The sequence below is a fragment of the Saccopteryx bilineata genome, chromosome 3, assembly GCF_036850765.1.
Source record: "Saccopteryx bilineata isolate mSacBil1 chromosome 3, mSacBil1_pri_phased_curated, whole genome shotgun sequence".
Taxonomy (NCBI): domain Eukaryota; kingdom Metazoa; phylum Chordata; class Mammalia; order Chiroptera; family Emballonuridae; genus Saccopteryx; species Saccopteryx bilineata.
In genome coordinates this window covers 64,575,776-64,597,109 of record NC_089492.1, presented here as the reverse complement: position 1 = coordinate 64,597,109, position 21,334 = coordinate 64,575,776, and the positions used below count along the sequence as shown (strand labels likewise).

Sequence of the window (21,334 nt, the reverse complement as noted above, 5' to 3'; positions counted from 1 at the left end):
ACTTGACTTTATGCTATGACTATATTTCATAATTTGCAAGACATAAAGCATTATAAGCTCATTTTTTGACATTACATTCTTTCAATTTTTTGTAAAATTTTTTTTTTTTTTTTTTTTTACAGGGACAGAGAGAGAGTCAGAGAGAGGGATAGATAGGGACAGACAGACAGGAATGGAGAGAGATGAGAAGCATCAATTACAGTTTTTCGCTGCGACACCTTAGTTGTTCATTGATTGCTTTCTCATATGTGCCTTGACCGCGGGCCTCAGCAGACCGAGTAACTCCTTGCTAGAGCCAGCGACCTTGAGTCCAAGCTGGTGAGCTTTTTGCTCAGGCCAGATGAGCCCGCACTCAAGCTGGCGACCTCGGGGTATTGAACCTGGGTCCTTCTGCATCCCAGTCCGACACTCTATCCACTGCTCCACCGCCTGGTCAGGCAATTTTTTGTAAAATTTTAAAACAATAAATACTAACATTTCTTTCTATGTTAGGACTGATTTGATTGGCAGGGGTGAGGAGGAATTATGCGAACAAAGCTTGTAACCTGCTTTTATGTCTGTAAACAATATTGATAGCTAATAAAATGACCATAAATATTTCAGTATGTGCTTTTAAAACACCAAACAGTCACAATACCATTATCCAAGTATTTTGTACAATAACTACTTACCAAATATCAGTTAAAATATTTGACTTTTAAAAGTATAATTGTGCCTGATCTGTGGTGGTGCAGTGGATAAAGCATTGGCCTAGAATGCTGAGGTCGCTGGTTCAAAACCCTGGGCTTGCCTGGTCAAGACACATATGAAAATGGATGCTTCCTGTTCCTCCCCCTTCTCTCTCTCTCTCTTTCTCTCTCTCTCTTTCTCTCTCAGCCTCACTCTCATTCTCACTTTCTAATTTTCACTTTCCTCCTCTTTTTCCCCTCTTTAAAATGAATAAATAAAATGTAAAAAGATAAAATTAACTAAAGTATAATTGTGAAGTAGTGTAAATAATTATTATAGTAATTTTAACATTACTATTAATATTTTCTTCCTAGTCAAATTGTGAATGGGAAACAGTGGTTTATGGGAAGACAGAAGACCAGCTTATCATGACTGAACAAGCAAGAAGATATTTGAGCACTTACACAGCTACTGGCAGCACTTCAAGAGCTCTCATACTGTAATTGTTATCAAAACTGTTGAGTTGCCACTCCTTTATTCTAGCCTATATACTAAATTAGATTGCAATGAAATTTTTGTCAATGAATTCATTTTAAGGTTTTAATACAGCCCTGAAATGGCTTGCATTGTTTTCATACTGAGCAGGTGGAAAACTAAGCCACTTAAGTAAGGGGTAGGCAATTTCGTAGTTTATTTTTTAAGAGATAAGATTTTTTAAAATTATCTTTAAATAACAAGATGGGAAAACCATATTAGAATGTTCATGGATATTCTAGAAGTAATTCGCACATATTTTCTTCGGAGGATATATGTTGCTACTCTTGATGCTGCGGTTTTATTATAGATAGATTTATGAGTATGTGTAATTTCTGAAATTAGTCTATGTGTGGGGAAGCACACAAGATTTTATGAAGTACTTAAGCCTATGTGCTGATTTACTTAGGCTACCATTTACAAAGAAACACAATTGAAAGAAAGTCAAAGGAAGAATAAAAATTGCACTACTAATTTTTGGTATTTTTCAAAAATAATAAAATTAACTACAGTGTTAAATGTATTTATTTGAGCATAGTATTAAAAAAGCATGGAAAAAGGCTTTGTTCCTTTGTAAAGAGTCAGTATTCATAAATCTCAGAAGAGCTGAGAGTTTGTTGAATGTATTGTACAGTATGTAGGAGCAGGAAAACTTTGTAAATTGGAAAGAAGTCTGTTTTTATAATTTATTTTATTTTTAAAGCTTAAATGTAGATATTTATACCTATACAGGGTGTCTAGAAGCCAGTGTTGTTTCCTATTGTTACAGCTAACATAGTAAAGAACAATTTTGACTTAAGTATGAAACAATAGTAAGTTATAGCTGCAAAGAATACAATATCTATACTGTATGTCACATCTACCTAAATATTGCACTATGCCCTTTAAATCATGTTGATTATAAAATAGTTCTAAAAATATACTAAATAATAATTTAATATTTTCTTTTTAAATTATATGGGGAGGGGTCATATAAATTAATCCGGTGATTTGTATATGTGTTTGAAATTTTTGCATTTTGTTTAAAAAAATAATATGGTACTTTGGTCCCTAAAAACAGTCTGCACTTAGAAGTTTATGATATTTACTCAATGTTTCAAAGTAGAGAACATTATCTTTTATTTATAAAAATATTTGTCCTTTTATAAATGTTTTGTGTTTCTGTACAGGTTACAACAGTTGCTTCAGTTGCCTGTTTTAGGTGTTTGCACTTATTTTATTTCTTCTTGAAAGAATGTCTTTATTGGCTTTTGTGTAGAGATTTTATATAATTTTTTTGAGACATATAATGGTGTGCTGTTATCTTAAACACTGACAGGTAAACAGAATTGTACACTGTAGTTTTAATTTTTATTTATAACTGACACACTCTCTCCCTCTCCACCCCTGAAGTATGCTGCTATAGACAGTAGCAGAGTTGGCTTGCTGCTATGAGAGGAGGAAAGAGCGACCACCAGTTGTACTGTGTGAAAAAGAAAAAGCAAATGATGGCATGTTTTCAAGTTAACTTAATGGAATCAACCATTACTGGGCAGATTCTTGCAAATACCAAAATACTATGCCTTAAGACAAAACTTAAGATTTTCTGATGTTTTCATGTTAATAGAAATGGAACTACTAAGTATTTTAATGCCTAGCTCTTGAACAGTAGACCTAATAGGGCTTTAAGCTATTTAAATCCACTAGCTCATTTTTGCATATTAGATGTAGTGAGAAGTGAAGAAAATGTCTGGTACTAAGATTATGCCTTGTTGATAACAAATAGATGGACCAATTGGAATCTTCTTAGCATGTTTGTTAAGTATGTTGATTGTTTCCTAATTAGTGAACTTCTCACAGAAATTTCACTTAGTAAAACCAATGATTGTAGCAAAATCAAACTGGATCATTTCAATTTCAGTTGCCTTAAACTGATAGCACATAATGGCTTATTCTCTGTTTTGTTTGTTTGTTTGTTTTTAATTTATATAGCCTTTAGCTGGTTTGGATATGCATGGTCTCCAATCACCAAAGTATAATATCTTGGGAGAGCTATATTTTTAAAACCATAAGCACTAAATTATCCCAAAGGTAACATATTGCAGATAAGCCTGGGATTATTGGACATAATACCTATTTGGGTTGGTATTGGTTGAATCCTTCAGTTAACTGCTTTGTTGCTTTTTGCAATAATTTTAAAAATCTTAAGTATGTCAGGCATCCTAAGTCATCTTTATACTGTTGTGTTCATTTGAAGTTCTTTCATTGTGTTATAAAAATGCCAGACATACATGTAGCAGCCATACTTGCATGGAAACTGAGTACATACATATAATACTGTATTTTGTTTAAGGTTTTCACATTAATACAGAAATTATCCTGACTAAATTGAATTTCTTGATGTATGGGAAAACTTTCCATTGTAAGAGAATCTTGCTTACATTGTTGACTGTTAACATCCGAAATAAAGCATCTGTGTACAAGCTGACCTGGGATTGCTCATTTTATTTTGGTTTTGTGTTTTATAGTATTCATTTAACCTTAAGGATATAACCTAAGATTCTGTTCTTAGATCTCTTTACTCCTTTAGGACTCACTTTACAGCTGATTTTATCTGTTACCCCAACTTGACATGTTGCTCTTTACTCTTGAGCCTCATTCTGAACCATATTTTCAACTGCCTTTAACTATTTCCTATGACTCTCAGTCAACACCTTTAAATGCATTGTATCCTCTTTTTCTCAGCTTGGGCTTGCCCTTCCTTGATTCTGCCTCTTAGTGGTTTTGCCTTCCCTTCAGTCATCCACTGAGAAGTCTCCTGTCCTTCCATCACAGCTCACATTGAAATCTGTCAAATTTTCAACCTGCATAAGGCCACTGCTCTACTTCCATGTCTTCATCTTACTTGGATTATTGCACTTAATCCCTCTGATCTCCATTCTATAGAAATATCAAGAAACTGTTCAGTGAGATTTGGGTGTCACCTGGGCAAGACCAACTGTCCTTTCAGGTCTATGCGTTATTATAGTGCCTTGGTGAAATTACCACCATCCAGATTCTACCTTTAGCCTTCTAGGCTCAGAAATATGATGGATTCACTCACCAGGAATGAGTTTATCTCAGTAGACTGCTTATACCAAGTGTGGGAAACTGACGCATGAAACCAGAACACCAATCTAAGTTACAGTGTGAACTATAACTGCTGAGAGGATGAGGCATGATTGCACATAAAGAAACAAAACAAACATCTGCCTGACCAGGTGGTGGATAGAGCATCGACCTGGGATGCTGAGGATCCAGGTTTAAAATCCAGAGGTCACTGGCTTAAGCACAGGCTTACCAGCTTGAATGCAGGGTCGTTGGCTTGAGTATGACCCCAAAGTTGCTGAGTCGAGCCCAAATCACTAGCTTGAGCAACAGGTCACTGGCTCAACTGGAGCCCAACTAAGGTGCCGCAACTAGGAGTTGATGCTTCCCATCTCTCTCCCTTCCTGTCTCTGTCTCTCTCATACATGCAAAGAACCCCCCCCCCCACACACACACATCTGTCACAGTTCTCTCATTCAGAGAACTTCCTTAGTTGCCTGTTGCCTAAATAATAATTCTTCACTTCCTAATATGGACTGGTGATTTGGATCTTCAAGAACATTTATGTGCATGCCTGTGTTTAAAATGTTCTCTCCACATGACAGCTTGTCTCCCTAGCCTGTTAAAATATTTTTTTTCTTTTAAGTGAGAGGAGGGGCAATAGTGAGACTCCCGCATGTGCCCTGACTGGGATCCACCCAGCAACCCCATCTGGGGCAGATGCTCAAGTCAACCAAGCTATCAGTGCCAATGCTAGAACCAATGAGCCATTGGTGGTGAGAAGAGAAAAGAGAAAGAGGAGAGAGAGGAGGGGAAGAGAAGCAGATGGTCACTTCTTATTTGTGCTCTGACCAGGGATCAAACCTGGGACGTCAACATGTCTGCATGTTGGGCAGACACTCTCTCCCCTGAGCCAACTGGCCAGGGCCTGTTAAAACTTAACCCTCAAGGCACAGATCTGTGAATCACTTCCTCGTTATCCTAGTGTTTCCATAAAACTTTCCCACTAGACTTTGTTTTGAAAAGTAGAGATTGCTATGGATAGCTCCTGTGTCTAGCATGGTGCCTAGACATCTCAGTAAGTGTTAAATTGAAGAATTTTTAAAAGTCATGACATGGAGAATATTAACCATACTTATTTTATGCAACAGATTATCACTAGCTTTGGTTAATTATCTGCATGAAATCAGTTTTGCTTTATAGTCAGTAAACTATTATTTTGTTAAAACCTTTTAGCTCATTTTATAACCATGTAATTTCCTGCTTAATTTATCCAGTTGTAGAGTGATAGGCTGGCCAGACAATCAGAACTTTAACTAATATAAAACAGATGGTAGATTTTGAAGAGGTACTTCACTCTGTGAGAGGTGGAAATTTATTTTTAATTAAGTACAGGAGGGTAAAATAAAACAAGTGAAATTCCTTTGGAACATTACACTTTTCCCTTTCCTGCTTAAAAAAAAAAAGGGTATAATCAAGAATATGTAAATATATTGGTGGAAAACCAAGATGAAATGCACCAGGAAAAAAATTATTTATGGCTGACATGTGTTGAGAAGAGTGTTTTTAAAAACTTTATAGTTAGTATCTTGGCTTTACTACATAAAAAGCTGTTAAGTTTGAGCAAACTCAGTATTGAGAGCAGTGTAGTACACTGTCATCATTTCTGAAGGTCTCAGACCTGTGGTGCTTATTTAAGTTCCAAGTATAGAATGTGGAGGGTGGGAGTGGATTTCCTGGCCAGCACAAGGAAAGAAGAAGATTGACTTTACTGATTTTACTACTGTAGTTTTGCCAACCCATAACTCAAAAGATTGGACCAGATTCTGACATAATTTCCTAAGCCCTAGGACAGTGAGCACTTATTCTTTCAACTAGCAACCAATATAGTTAACTGAATGCTTACAGTACCTGGTGCTAGCTGCTGGGGATACCATGATAACAGGACATGACCACTCCCTTAAGGAAGCCAATATTCTTGAAGGGGAGATGAATAAATGCAATAGAAATTACATCTCTTTTTCCTCTGGCTGCACGTGAGATGCATCAAATAGCCAAGTTTTCTATTTTATTTGTAGATGCTCATTTGAGAATAATGGAATAGTTGGTCACTGCCTGGATATTGTGGGTTATTTCCCCCATATACCATGTAGAATTGGTGGGGGTAGCATCACCCAGGGGGCTTGCACCACCCAAGAAGTTCACAGACTAGAAGTTTGAGGATAATGTAGCAGTGGCAGCCATGTACCAGTCACGCGCTTATTTCATTTAATCTTTCCAACAACTCTGTTAGGTAACCTTATTGTAATCCACTGTTATGGATGAAAACCAGCCTAGGTCAAGAGGCTTGCCTAAACTGAGCTGGGATTCGTTCAATTGTTAAGATTTGGGTTGAGTCTTTAAATTTAAAATGAAGCATAAGGCACAAAAGAGTACTGTATATAGCGCATGCTTCCATTTCTATACATTTTCATTCTATATTTTATCGCTTCATCGCTATATTTTATCGCTAATTTTTGTGAGCAGTATATTAAAGAACAAAATCAAGCCAAACTAATTTATGCTGTTAGAAGTCAGGGCAGTGGTTACCTGGGTGGAAGGGAGGGTTGCTGAGAGACTTGAGGGGGCTTCTGCTGTATTAATGCCTCAGAACTTGGATGTCATTGACCTCAGAAAACCACTGTGCCATCCACAGTCCTATGGGTGATGGTCTTTTGGCTGAATTGTATGGAGTTGCTGTTGTTCAGGGCATCAACTGCATTTATTCATAGTACAATGTGTCATTATCTTGTTTGTTTAGTATTGACATGCTCTTAACCAACATTCACTTAATTCACTTGTCTGATTCACATTCTTCATTCTCAAGTTCTCTATTCTCCCAGGGTTAGTATGCGATTCGACCTTCTCCAGTTTATTGAACACTTTTGCTCAAGTAACAATGAGTGCAATGAGTCAGGTCACAGGGCTGCTACTACATTTTTTAAAGTTTAATAATATATTTTATTTAACTCAATATATGTGGACAAGGCCCACCAGGGGTGAGGACAATGGAGATGCAGAGACCCAATTCCGGAGACCAGATTCAGTGATGCAGATCTGATTTATTCAGGAAGTAAGCTAACTTATATACACAGGGTGTTACAGTGTGTCCTTCACAGCCAATGGCCGAAAAGTTCAGGGAGTTGCCTAGTTAGTGCTGAGTCACTTCCTTATAGCGGGCGAGCTCCCTCCTGGGTGTACCTAGGAGGGTTTCAGGTGCTGGAGTGTTCTCACAGCATTGCATCAGCCACAGCTGCTAGGAATGTGCTCTACCTACATTTCCCCCTTCTCTTTTAATTAGGGCCAGTTGGACTTGATGAATGACAGCTTGCTGTTGTTGTCTCTATGGGCAGGATAATGCCAGAGTGGGGAAAAGCAGCCCAGATGTGGGGGTCTGCCCGTGTCTGGGAGTTAGCAGTTATTATAGCACACATAAGCAGGAACAGAGTACCAGGGCCTGGGGGCCTGTCAGGGGCCATTCTCTGGTCCCACTCCTCCAAAGCCCCCACATCCTCCCAAGTGATGGGGTGCACACGCTGGCCACAAGGTCTTCTTCATGGGGCTCGTTGGAGGGGTCATCTTGGGACACCGGGACTGACTTTATGTTTAGTCCTGGGATCCAAATTGGCTGAGGGCTGTCTTCTGGAAAGACACAAGCATAACCTCTGCCTTGCATTAGAAGAGGGTGTAGACCCTGCCACTGTGCCGTGGCTGGGTCCTTTCAGCGTACCAACAGTAAAGGGGTTTGGGAGTGGCAACTTTAGCTTCTTTGACTGGTGGAGCCGATGGTGCAGTTAGCAATTCAGTTGGTTTCGTTTTTGCATGCTCATCTGCGAGTGTGTTAAACTCAGAGGCTAAGCCACTTTCCTCCTCAGTGGAGGGGGGCAAATAGGGAACAGGGGGAGGGTATTCAGTGGGAGATGGCTAGTAGGGCAGGAGGGGGAAGGTTTGCCCTTTGTGTACTTCTGCTGAATGGACACGCTGGAGAACTCGGGCCCAAGTATCGGGGTCCCAAAGAGGCGCATCCCAAAGCCAAGGGTTGAAACCTGAGAGGATTTCATAGTAGATACAAAGATCCTTTTCATTAACTTTAACTCGCCTACTCTGCAATAGGGCATGGAGAGTTGGAGCTTGCAGGGCTCGGGAGTGAGGGAGAAGGTTTCCTATTGCAGAGGGTCACTCAGCCGTCCCTTGGATGCCAGTTGGGTCCCTGTCCAGGTGCCAAAATATGGACAAGGCCCACCGGGGGTGAGGATGACAGAGAAGCAGAGACCCAACTCCGGAGACCAGGTTCAGTGATGCAGATCTGATTTATTCAGGAAGTAAGCTAGCTTATATACACAGGTTCAGCCTATAGGGTGTTACAGTGCGTCCTTCACAGCCAATGGCTAAAAAGGTCAGTGAACTGCCTGGTTGGTGCTGAGTTACTTCCTCACAGCGGGCGAGCTCCCTCCTGGGTGTGCCTAGGAGGGTTTCAGGAGCTGAAGTGTTCTCACAGTATTGCATCAGCCACTGCTAGGAATGCGCTCTGCACTCTACCTACAAATATATCCAAAATATCACTTTAACATGAATGAGGTATTTTATATTATTTTTTTCCCATTCTAAGACTTTGAAGTCTAAGAAATGTGCATCTTACATTTAGAGTCATATTTCAGGGGCTCAATAGCCACATGTAGGAAGTGGCTACTGTCCTGGGCAATGCAGTTTCTAAATCACTAGGAATTCACAGAGAACATGTTTTGTAATTCAGAAGAAACACTACACATTTCAGGTCACAACAGAACAATTCAGTAAATTAACAGTCAGCTCCCTCCCTCCCTTTTTCTGTCTTTTCTCCCCAAGTCTTTTGGAGTTCATTAATCTGATACCAATTCTCCTTACTGACTATGGGAACTCCCTGTCACAAGCTTCAGTTTCTTCATTAGTAAGGTGGAAGGAAGTTTACTACATTCTTTAACTTCTGCATTACTATCTCTCCCGGGGGTGGGGGTGGGTGGGTGGGGGGGGTGGGGGGGGGGTTAAGCGGTTAAGCTCTCTGAGGGAGTGTGCTCAGCTTTTAGCACACCAAAACACAAGGGACATGGCAGTGAGGAAAAGCAATCTGCTAGTGTGCTTAAACCCTGTGAGGGGAGATGGATAAAACATCAGTGCTAGGAAGGAGAGAAATATGGTCCCAAGAGAGGTTGTAACAAAGGAAACTGATCCATTGACCTCAGGAGAAAGTTATTTTTGAGGTGAGGGCTCACAAATGTATAGGCATGAGGTAACTAGGTAAAGAGGGTTGGGGAACAGCAGGTAGAGGCCCCATGGAGGGAGTGAGCACCTGAAGGCCAGAATGGCTGATGTGGTGATGGGTGGAGTAGGAGGACAGTGCAGAGAAGGCTCTGGAGAAGACAATCCAGACCTGCTAGGCCGTGTCCTCTGGAAAGCAGACCCTGTGGATTTGCACACAGGAAATGTATCTGGGAGTGCTCTTGTAATCTACACCTGAGGAAGGGAAGGAAACGAGACCTGGTGGAGGGAAAAGGGGTGTGTGTGGGGTGCGGTGCGATCTTGATGAAGAGATTGGCCACCTCCATGGGGAGCTCTGGGCCTCATTCAGGTTGTCCCTGGTCAGATGAAACAGGCCTTTAGAGTCCTGGGTCTATCACTGCAAGTGGGCCGCCCAGGAGAGGGAGTCTGCCCTTGGGTGAGGACTCTCCTAGTAATTCTTTGACTTCAGTTTCCTTGTGGACTGAGAGAAAAGGAACTGTTGCTTTGAAAAGCACTGTCAGAGATCTGGGGAGAATAAAGAATTTCCAAAATAATCCTTGAGAAGAATGGGGAAGGGATTTGATCAGGGAAACAGTAGAACTGCCAGGCAGCATTGGGGGCTGACTTTAGATTGGCAAACAGGAGTTCAGACCCTCTGCTTAGGGCCATAAAATCAGTTTTGTGTTAATTCAATCCCACCTGTTTCCTAAACTGGGTGTGCAACCACCAGCAGGGGCCCTACACCAACGCACAGTGATCCACATCTGCTGTCCCTTGACATTTGCCACCTGACCCCGTGGAGCCAGTGCAGCAGCAGAAGCAGCAGACAGCATATCCATTTGCTAAATGGATGTGACAGAAGGACTGATGGGCAAGGGAATATTATAAAGAAATGTGGTTTGTGGAGTAAGGGAGGATAACTTCAACAGGAGGTCACTTAACTTCTTCAGGATTCCCATCACACTTTATCTGTCCCTCACTTGTGGTCATCACTATTTTTGATTTTTCGTTGTAGCTTTTTGGCTTCCTTAGGTCCTCTTCTAGATTTGTAGCTCTGAAAAGTCCCAGCTCTCAATGGGCCTTCAACAAATACTTTTAAATATCCTGGAATGTGGTCTAGTGCTTTTGACTCACCTACAATGACTTATCTACACAGAATTTATCAATGGCTTAGCCAAGTGTTTGTTAGGAAAGGAGGAAGGGAGTTGGGATCCACACCCTAAGTTCCTTATTCATTGATTCACTCAACAACATTGATCATGTCCTACTATAAACTAGTAAGCATACATTAGACCTGCTTTCAGTCTTATTGGGATTTAATGTTTGGTTGGGAGAGAAACACACTAAACAGCGAGTACATAACTACAAACCATGAAAAGCATTCTGAAGGAAAGGAATGCCGTTTTATGGGTATCTGTAATGAAACAATTCAACCAAATGGGTGGTCAGGCAGGGAAGGTTTCTATAGGGCAATGTTGCTCAGCAAACCTTAATAGAAGGGATCAAGAGGAAGGGAATGAAATATGAGAATATGAACAAAACAAGGCTAAGATTATTTACTTGCTCATGTATGCTGCTCATACTCTCTGCTGAACACACCTGTGTAACACTGAACACAGTCTGTGCAACCCCTCAACAGGGCAGGCTTTCTAGTCTTCTACTGCATCCACTGAAACAGTATATTCCAAGATCAGAGGCCATAGTTGCAGAAGGTGTAACGTACATGCCTGGAGATGACCTCTGCATCTTTCCAAGTTTTGGGAGGGCACAAGAACTATGGCACCTGGTTGGGGAGTAGTGTTGAAACGAGTGCCAGCTCTTAGGACATGCCCTCCTGTCTCTCAATGACCACCTGTAGCTACTTCTGGAAGAATATTCCTCTACATTTACAATATGTTGCTATAACTACATTGAACCTAAAAAACCCAAAATATACAATTAAGGTCTTTTCAATTACTGTAACTGTCAAAATACCAAAATATTGTGATTCCTATTAACACTAAGTCCTATAGGACTCTAGAATCTATTGAATTAATATATATAGATATCTATCTATCTATCTATCTATCTATATATATATTTACAGAGACAGAGCGAGAGTCAGAGAGAGGGATAGATAGGGACAGACAGACAGGAGTGGGGAGAGATGAGAAGCATCAATCATCAGTTTTTCGTTGTAACACCTTAATTGTTCATTGATTGCTTTCTCATATGTGCCTTGACCGTGGGCCTTCAGCAGACTGAGTAACCCCTTGCTCAAGCCATAGACCTTGGGTTCAAGCTGGTGAGGCCGTGCTCAAGCTGGCAACCTCGGGGTCTCGAACCTGGCACTGCACCACCGCCTAGTCAGGCGATATATATATATATATATATATATATATATATATATATATATATATATATTTTAAACCTTAAATGACTTGAAAGGCATATAAAGACATTTAGTGAAATGCTATAGGAATGTTTACCTGAAACCTATATACTCGTATTGATCAGTGTCACCTCATTAAATTTAATTTTCTGAATTAAAAAATAAAATAAAGTGATCATTTATTAAAATAATAATAATAAAGGCACTTATGGAGTAAATTCTTTCTTAGAGTTTAAAGGAGCCAAAACCACACAATGGAGAAAAGAAAGCTTCTTCAAAAAATGGTGCTGAGAAATTGGAGAGCTACATGCAAAAGAATGAAACTAGATTATAGTTTGTCCTCATGTATAAAAATTAATTCAAACTGGATCAAAGACCTAACTATAAGATTTGAAATAATTAATTATATAGAATAAAACAGAAGCAGTAAACTTATGGACCTTGGTTGTAGAGAACATTTTATGAATTTGACCTCAAAGGCAAGAAAAGTAAAGGCAAAAATAAATGAATGGGACTATATCAAACCAAAAAGCTTCTGTACAGCAAAAGAAACCAACAAAACAAAAAGGTAACCAACTAAATGGAAGATATTACCAAGCTACAGCTTTGACAAAGGGTTAACATCCAGAATGTATAAAGAACTCATACAACTCAACACCAAACAAACAATTCAATTTTTTTTTTTTTTGCAAACAATTCAATTTTTAAAAATGGGCAGAGGGGCCTTGTCTGGGTGCTCAGTTGGTTAGAGCATTCTCCCAATATGCCAAGGGTGTGCTTTCATATAAGAATCAACCAATGAATGCATAAGTAAGTGAAATAACAAATCTATGTTTCTCCTCTTTCTCCCTTCCACTCTCTTTCTAAAATCAGTAAATAAAAAAAAAAAAAAAAAAATGGACAGAGGACCTGAACAGACTCCTCTTGCAGATGGCCAACAGATATATGAAAAGACATTCAACTTCACTAGCAATTAGGGAAATCCAAATCAAAACTACAATGAGATATCGCCTCATACCTGTTAGAATGTCTATTATCAGCAAGAGAAGTAATAACAAGTTGGAAAGTTGTGGAGAAAAAGGGACCCTCATTCACTGCTGGTGGGAATGTAAACTGGTACAGCTGCTATGGAAAGCAGTATGGTGGTTCCTCAAGAAATTAAGAATAGGGTTACCATATGATCCAGCAATTCCTCTTCTGGGTATCTACCTGAAAAACTTGAAAACATTTATTCACAAAGATTATGCACCTCCATGTTTATCGGAGCATTATTCAGGGTGGCTAAGACATGGAGACACAGAAAGTGTCCTCCGATAGAGGATTGGATAAAGATGTGGTACATAATATATACAGTTGAATAATACTCAGCTATAAGAAGATGAAATAGTGCTGGCTGAGTAGCTTAGTTGGTTAGAGCAGTGGTCCCCAACACCCGGGCCACAGACCAGTACCGGTCCGTGGGCCATTTGGTACCGGTTTGCAGAGAAAGAATAAATAACTTACATTATTTCTGTTTTATTTATATTTAAGTCTCAACGATGTTATATTTTTTAAAAATGACCAGATTCCCTCTGTTATATCCATCTAAGACTCACTCTTGATGCTTGTCTCAGTCACGTGATACATTTATCTGTCCCACCCTAAAGGCCGGTCCATGAAAATATTTTCTGATATTAAACTGGTCCGTGGCCCAAAAAAGGTTGGGGACCACTGGTTTAGAGCATTTTATCAATACGCCAAGGTTACAGGTTTGATCTCCGGTAAGGGAACATATAAGAATCAATGAATGGATAAATAAGTGGAACAACAAATTGATGATGAAAAGATGAAATACTACCATTTGTTGCAGCATGGAAGGACCTTGAGAATATTATGCTAAGCAAAATAAGTCAGTTAGAAATAACTAAAAACCATATGATTCTACTCATATGTGAGATATAAAACTGAAACTCAAAGACACAAACAAGGGTACGGTGGTTACCAAAGGGAGGGGGGAGGGTAAAGGGGACCAAATATATGGTGACAGAGGATGATATGGTTTTTGGTGCCTAGCACATAATGCAATATACAGATCATATATCATAAAAATGTACACTTAAACCTATATGATGTTATTAACCAATGTCACCCCAATAAATTTAATAATAGTAAAAAAAAGAGTCTACATTGGATTATGTTCATGAATTTTCCTTAGACGTTTTTAACTTTTAGGTAGCTTAGTTTCTTCCTGTTATTCCAGCTCAAGGAATATCAACTCTTATTCAAGTCACTGTGCTCATTTACTTTGGATCATAGACATTAAAAATATAAAGATCTTAGCTATTCCTCTGTAACATGAGAATTATTACATTATACTCTACTGCATTTTTTTAAAGATTTTATTTATTCATTTTAGAGAAGACAGAGATAGAGAGAAGGGGGGGAGGAGCAGGAAGCATCAACTCCCATATATGCTTGACCAGGCAAGCCCAGGGTTTCGAACCCATAACCTCAGCATTCCATCCAGGTCGACTCTTTATCCACTGCACCACCACAGGTTAGGCATACTCTACTGCATTTTTATTGCTGCTATAACATTACCACAAATTTAGTAGCTTAAAACAACACAATTTATTATAATCTGGAAGTCAGAAATTTGAAGTTAGTTTCAATGAGCTAAACTCAAGGTGTCAGAAGGCCTGTGTTCCACCTGGAGGCTCCAGTGGAGAAGCCATGTCTTGTTATTTCTAGCTCCTAGAGGCTACCTGTGTCTTTGGCTGATGGCCTCTTCTTCCTTCTTCAAAACCAGATTGGTTGGTTCCTCATGCTACATCCCTCTGACAGTCCTCTCTCTAGTCAAATCTCCTTTCCTCTCCTTTGTGATCACATTGGACCCATCCAGATAATCCAGACTAATCTCATATTAAGATCCTTAACTTAATCACATCTGCCAAATTATTTTACCACATAATATAACATGTTTCTAGGTTCTGGCAATTTGCATGTTAACCTCTTTGAGGGTTAGTTTCCTGTCTTCCACATTAGCTATTATAATAGTATAAATTATTGCATTTGTGGCAGATATATAGTCCATGGATTAATTCTGAATAATGGAATAAATATAACATTAATTACATAATGCTCAGAAATTGCAGTCAATGAAAAGAAGCTATCCAGGTAGCCCTTTATAAGATGAACTTTATCTTAAATGCTCTTTTTCATTACATTATTACTCTTATTTTAATATGTCATTTTTTTTAGAAATTAAATTTAATGGAGTGACATTGATCAATAAGATTACATAGGTTTCAGGTGACCATCTCTATAGCATTTGAACTTTTGATTGCATTATGTGCCCATCAACCAAAGTCAAATCATTTTTCCATAACTGTATATTTGTTCTTCTTTATTCCCTTCCCTCCCACCCTTTCCTCCTGGTACCCATTTCACTTTTATCTATGCCCATGAGTCTCATTTTTATATCCCACCCATTGTGAAATCATATAGGTTTTAGCTTTTTTCTGATTTACTTATTCATTTAGTATAATGTTCTCAAGGTCTATCCATATTGTCATAAATGGCAATATATCATCCTTTTTTCTTTTTTTGGCATGTTTTTGAAGTGAGAACCAGGGAGGCAGAGAGACAAACTCCTGCATGTGGCCACTAGGATCCACCTGGAAAGCCCACTAGAGGGCGATGCTCTGCCCATCTGAGGTGTTGCTCCTTACAACCAGAGCCATTCTAGGGCCTAAGGCGGAGGCCATAGAGCCGTCCTCGGCACCCGGGCCCACTTTGCTCCAATGGAGCCTTGGTTGTGGGAGAGGAAGAGAGAGAGAGCGAGAAAAGAGAGGAGGGAAGGGTGGAGAAACAGATTGGCGCTTCTCCTGTGTGCCTTGGCCAGTCCCTTGGCTGGGACTCCACATGTCAGGCATACGTTCTACCGCTGAGCCAACTGGCCAGGGCTATCATCAATTCTTGTGACTGAGTAGTATTCTGTTGTATATATTATTATATCATTCTTAACTTTTTTATTTTTTTTTTAGGATGGAAGAGGCTTCTCTACCATTCATTCATTTATCTAATAAATGTACTCCATGTATGTGTATTTGGGAAGCACTCTTCCCAGCACAGGGTTGGACAAACTCTTATTAGAAATCACCATTTAGCCCTGGCTGGTTGGCTCAGCGGTAGAGCATCGGCCTGGCGTGCGGGGGACCTGGGTTCAATTCCTGGCCAGGGCACATAGGAGAAGCGCCCATTTGCTTCTCCACCCCCCTCCTTCCTCTCTGTCTCTCTCTTTCCCTCCCACAGCCAAGGCTCCATTGGAGCAAAGATGGCCCGGGCGCTGGGGATGGCTCCTTGGCCTCAGCCCCAGGCGCTAGAGTGGCTCTGGTCACGGCAGAGCGACGCCCCGGAGGGGCAGAGCATCGCCCCCTGGTGGGAAGAGCGTCACCCCTGGTGGGCGTGCCGGGTGGATCCCGGTCGGGCGCATGCGGGAGTCTGTCTGACTGTCTCTCCCCATTTCCAGCTTCAGAAAAAAAAAAAAAAAAGAAATCACCATTTATCAAGCTACAGTGATGTTATAAAAAAAATAATAAAATAAAAAAAATCAGCTTAACTTTGGGAAAAGCAATAGCAAGGATTAGTACAAATTTCTCATGCTTTTGGACTGGGATGTAAATAGGTAGACCAGCTATTTTAAGAGATATAGAATGATAAAATTAACCATAGAATCAAGGTTGATAAATCAAAGCAGATATACTGTACTTTTTGCCACTTTTATAAATTTAATGTAAATTTGTGATCAATTCTGTCTCTTACAGCACAATTACTAGACATTTAGTATTTTAGGAAATATGCTTATAAATATTTAATTTCTCTAAGTACTTTAAACATATATTCTTTTATAAATATAAAAAAGAGAATACTATAGACTTAAGAGAAATTGTGGGAAGTAATAGTTATGCCTCACAACCCACTCTTTAAAATTAGTTAATTGGTTTCTTTTCTTTTCTCCAGCACTCAGGGGTTGTTGATGACCCATTGTTAGCCCGTAGCCTCAGATCTGCTTTTGAGATAGTGCAGGTTCATCTCTCCTACCCACCATTAAGCTCTGCCTTTCCATTCCTTCTTTTATTACCAAATATGGTAACTGAGCTGAGGCTGGAGTAGGTATAACTGCAGAAGCATTTCTTTCACAAAGGCAGGATAAAACTGAGGTTAGTGTTTCAAACGAAATGAGACACTTGGCATCTCTAGCCTGTTGGGGTCTTCACACTTTTCCCCAAGTGCTTATTTTACAGGTATTAATGTGTATTATTTTACAGGTCTTTTTGTCATAACTGGTAGGATAATAGGTAAAATGGAGACACATGAAAATGGTCCTTGAAGGGGAAAGGAAAAAAATCCCACAGTCATTTAGCCTACAGTTTTGTGGGCTAAATGACTTAAAGACAATTTTCAGGGGTCATCCTCAGACACTTTATGACATTTTGTAGAAGTCACCACGGACAAAGTTGTCTTTGTTGGTGAGGAGCCAGTAAAGGAAATAAATAGTTCATTGGAACTTTTGTGGGTTACTTACAAAATAAAAAGGATTGTGGTGGAACCCCAGTGGTGTGAAGGGAAGCATTTATGTGTTGCTGAGACTGAATTTCGCTGTAGTGATTTGTAAAAGCCAGATCACTGATGAATATAGGCCACCAGAGAGGCCAGCCCCCAGCAGTGTGTGCCTCCAATGATGCGTGAAACAGACACATCTCCAGGCTTTTGTCCCATAAGCAGACCAGCTTGGGCAGGAAATTCATCTGAGACTGCTGTGAATTAGAAACTACAAAGTTATGAATGGCCCATCTGCTCACAGGCCAGAGCCGTTGAATCTCTTAGTCCTCTAACCTTTTTTTAATTGCTTCAGTGCATCCAAAAATAAAAAAAATTAAAAAAAAGATTTTACTAGGCATTGTTTTCAGAAGAAATAATTAAGGGGAAAACGCAGATAAAGTATGGCTTTACCTGATCCGTATTTTAGCTATACAGTGCTAGAGAAGGGTTTGTAAAAACTAACAAAATCTGTTAGTCTAAATATCCATTAAAACGGACATAAGAAAGAAAGGCATAGATTATTAAAAAAAAAAAGACAATTAATCTAACTGGAAAGGAACTGGTCTAGACCAGGAGTCGGAGCCGCACAGGGCACTGGACTTAGGGAGTAATACCCAGTCTGGGCAGTGCTCACTCGGTGCCAACAGCGGTCCTTACAACAGCCTCCTCAGGTAGCCATCATGATTCCATTTTACAGGTGAGCAAACTGATGACTAGAGAAGTTATGACACCTGTCCAAGATCATACTGGTAAAGGTGTATTTAATATAAAACAAATGAAGCTAAAACTTTGTTTGCACGATCCACCCTGAGTTTGAGAGTCACGTGCTGTGTTGGGAGAAGGGCAACCAGCTTGCAGTCAAGAAGTATTTCTGGTAAATTGCCTAAAGACATCTCAGAAGAAAAGATCAAAATCTCAAAATCTCCAGAAATGTGTTATTTCCTCTTTCATCCCACAGAACTATTCATTCTGCTCTCAATTTTGTATTCTCAAGGAGACCCCCCCAAAATTGTAAAGATTTGGGCCCCATTAAGACCTACAACTGCCTTTGCAGGTACTGTGTTTCCCCGAAAAGAAGACAGTGTCTTATATTAATTTTTGCTCCTAAACACGCGCTAGGTCTTATTTTCAGGGGAGGCTTTATATTTCTAAGCTTGAAAAAAATTGTACTAGGTCTTATTTTCGGGGGATGTCTTATTTTCGGGGAAACAGGGTAGATGATAAGTGATAGCTACGTTTTGAACTTGGATCTTCTGCTTCTAACACTAATTCTATGCTCTGACATTTTGAAACATGGAAAAGTCTAAATAGAACATCAGGTGAGAAAAACACAACCTGGGTATGAGAACTACAATTGTAATAATGTAAAGCTTTTGCCTCTAATTAATGACTGAATGGAAACACTTTTAAGCTAGCAGTGGTCATGTTAAAATTTGTGGGCCCTGGCCGGTTGGCTCAGTGGTAGAGCATCGGCCTGGCGTGCGGAAATCCCAGGTTCTATTCCCGGCCAGGGCACACAGGAGAGGCGCCCATCTGCTTCTCCACCCCTCCCCCTCTCCTTCCTCTCTGTCTCTCTCTTCCCCTCCTGCAGCCAAGGCTCCATTGGAGCAAAGATGGCCCGGGTGCTGAGGATGGCTCTGTGGCCTCTGCCTCAGGTGCTAGGATGGCTTTGGATGCAACAGAGCAACGCCCCAGATGGGCAGAGCATCGCCCCCTGGTGGGCATGCCGGGTGGATCCCGGTTGGGCGCATGCGGGAGTGTGTCTGACTGCCTCCCCGTTTACAGCTTCAGAAAAATACAAAAAAAAAAAAAATACAAAAAAAAAAAATTTGTGGATGATGAGAGCTTTCTTTTCTAATTTTCTAAAATGTGCCCTGGCCAGTTGGTTCAGTGGTAGAGGTTGGCCCAGCACCCGGCAGTCCTAGGTTCTATTCTGGTCAGGGCACAGAAGAGAAGTGCCCATCTGCTTCTTTACCCCCCCACTTCTATTCTTCTCCCACAACCATGGCTTGGTTGGCTCCAGTGAACTGGCCTCAGGCGCTGAGGATGGCATCATGGGCTCACCTAAGGTGCTAAAAAAATAGCTCTGGTTGTAACTGAGCAATGGCCCCAGATAGGCAGAGCATTGCCTTCTAGTGGGCTTGACAGTAGATCCTGGTCAGGGCACATGCCCGAGTCTGTCTCTCTGCCTCCCCTCTTCTCACTGAATAAAAAAAAAAAAAAAAAAGAAAAAGAAAATAAATAAATAAAATGTTAAGTTACTTTAATAGTGTAAGACAAAACTGGAAATGCAGAAGGATTACTTGCATTTGAATTTTTTACTGGTTTAATATATAAGAATATTAGTTGTTCAATTTTAGATATTCATAAAGCAAGGTCAAATTACCAACAAATGAACTTATGAAATCAAATAAAGTCCAGGAAATAGTTAATTTTTTAAAAAAACATTGGTAGCTGATTTATGCTATCTTGGTGGAAGAAGTAGCATTGAATTTTATTTCTAAATACCACTAAGTTGCATTTATTTATCAGTATATCCCAACTTCTGCTGTGCTTAAGTGAGGTTTCTCATTTGTAAAGTGGAGATAATATTGCTCATCCCTCCTCCATATCTGGTTTCTGGAGGTGGTCAGACTGGACAAGAGGCTCAGAAGGCCAACTTCTTTATCTTAGATCTGACACCAGCCAATGTTAGTTAACTTAACCTCTCTGAACTTCAGTCTCCTCTTCCATAAGATGGGAAAAGGCTTATCTCTGCATTAGGATGAAATGAGATAACAAATGTGTATGTGCCTATCAAGTCTGGAGGCATTCTTGTTGGCCAGAGAACCAACTATTGTATTATTATATCAGGAAAACAAGTCATTCTAAATAGAAGCTGCTCAAACTATCAGAATAGACTGACAAACTAGCAAAGGTAAAGATGCTGCTAATGATGATGAGGTCAGGAACCTATATCTAAACTCCAGTGCTGTAGTCCAGTTATGTAGTACAGTGTCTGCAATATAGCAGGTGCTCAATAAATATTTGTGAAATAAATGTACACACGCATATATGGAAGAACAATTGAATTTTGCTTTACTTCATGTTGAGCTCCAATATTAAAAGGTAATTTTGATCAATGATGCTGAAGAAATTGCATTTTAGGCAGAAAGAGCAAGAATGAGTAAAGGTTGGAGAATGAAAAATTAAGGACATTCAAAGGTAATGAATGTAAACACAATAAATCAAAATTAATAAAAATTTAAGAAAAGAAAAGGAAATGACAAGTGACCTGTTTTGGTTAAAATGTGAAATGAATGGTAGGAAATAACACAATGAAAGTGCCAGATCCTGAGGAGTCTTTAAAGTCCTGGTAAGAGGTTGATAGTTATCGTGAAGGAATTTGAAAGTTTCTATGTCTCTGTGTATGAGCAAAGAATTATTTTTACAAACTAGAGCATATATGTGAATAAGCTATGAGTATGTATTATTCCCAGTGAACAATGGGAAAATTTGTTCTGGCAACATGATGAGACAGGCCACCAAGGTTTAGTTCACTTAGTAACTGTTGGCCTGAAGCAGTATGCAGTTAGTAATTAAAGCTTATTCCTGGTCAATCAACAAATATTCATTCAGTACTTTCTGTGGGTAAGACCCTGTGTGGGCCATGTGTAACAATCACAGATGTGCAAGACAAAAGCTAGCATTCATTTTGCTTTCCTAGAGAGATGGACACATACATGCTAAAAGTTTATCCAAAACACATGGCAGTCCTCCTGCGTAACAATGCAAGGGGTATAAACAAAGCGCTTTAAGAGTTCTGGGAAGATTGGA

The 21,334-nt window shown here is 39.8% G+C and overlaps 1 protein-coding gene across 2 annotated transcripts in view; it reads left to right on the top strand.

Moving 5' to 3' along the window:
- The window catches only part of MYBL1 (MYB proto-oncogene like 1), a 36,034-nt gene extending 33,963 nt beyond the window's left edge, over positions 1-2,071 (top strand). For both annotated transcript variants that reach the window (XM_066264677.1, XM_066264676.1), the window contains one exon: positions 1,044-2,071. In XM_066264677.1, coding sequence (XP_066120774.1) covers positions 1,044-1,172 — 129 coding nt within the window. In that variant the 3' untranslated portion in view covers positions 1,173-2,071. The remainder of the gene's footprint in view (positions 1-1,043) is intronic.
- The last annotated feature ends 19,263 nt before the right edge of the window (positions 2,072-21,334 follow it).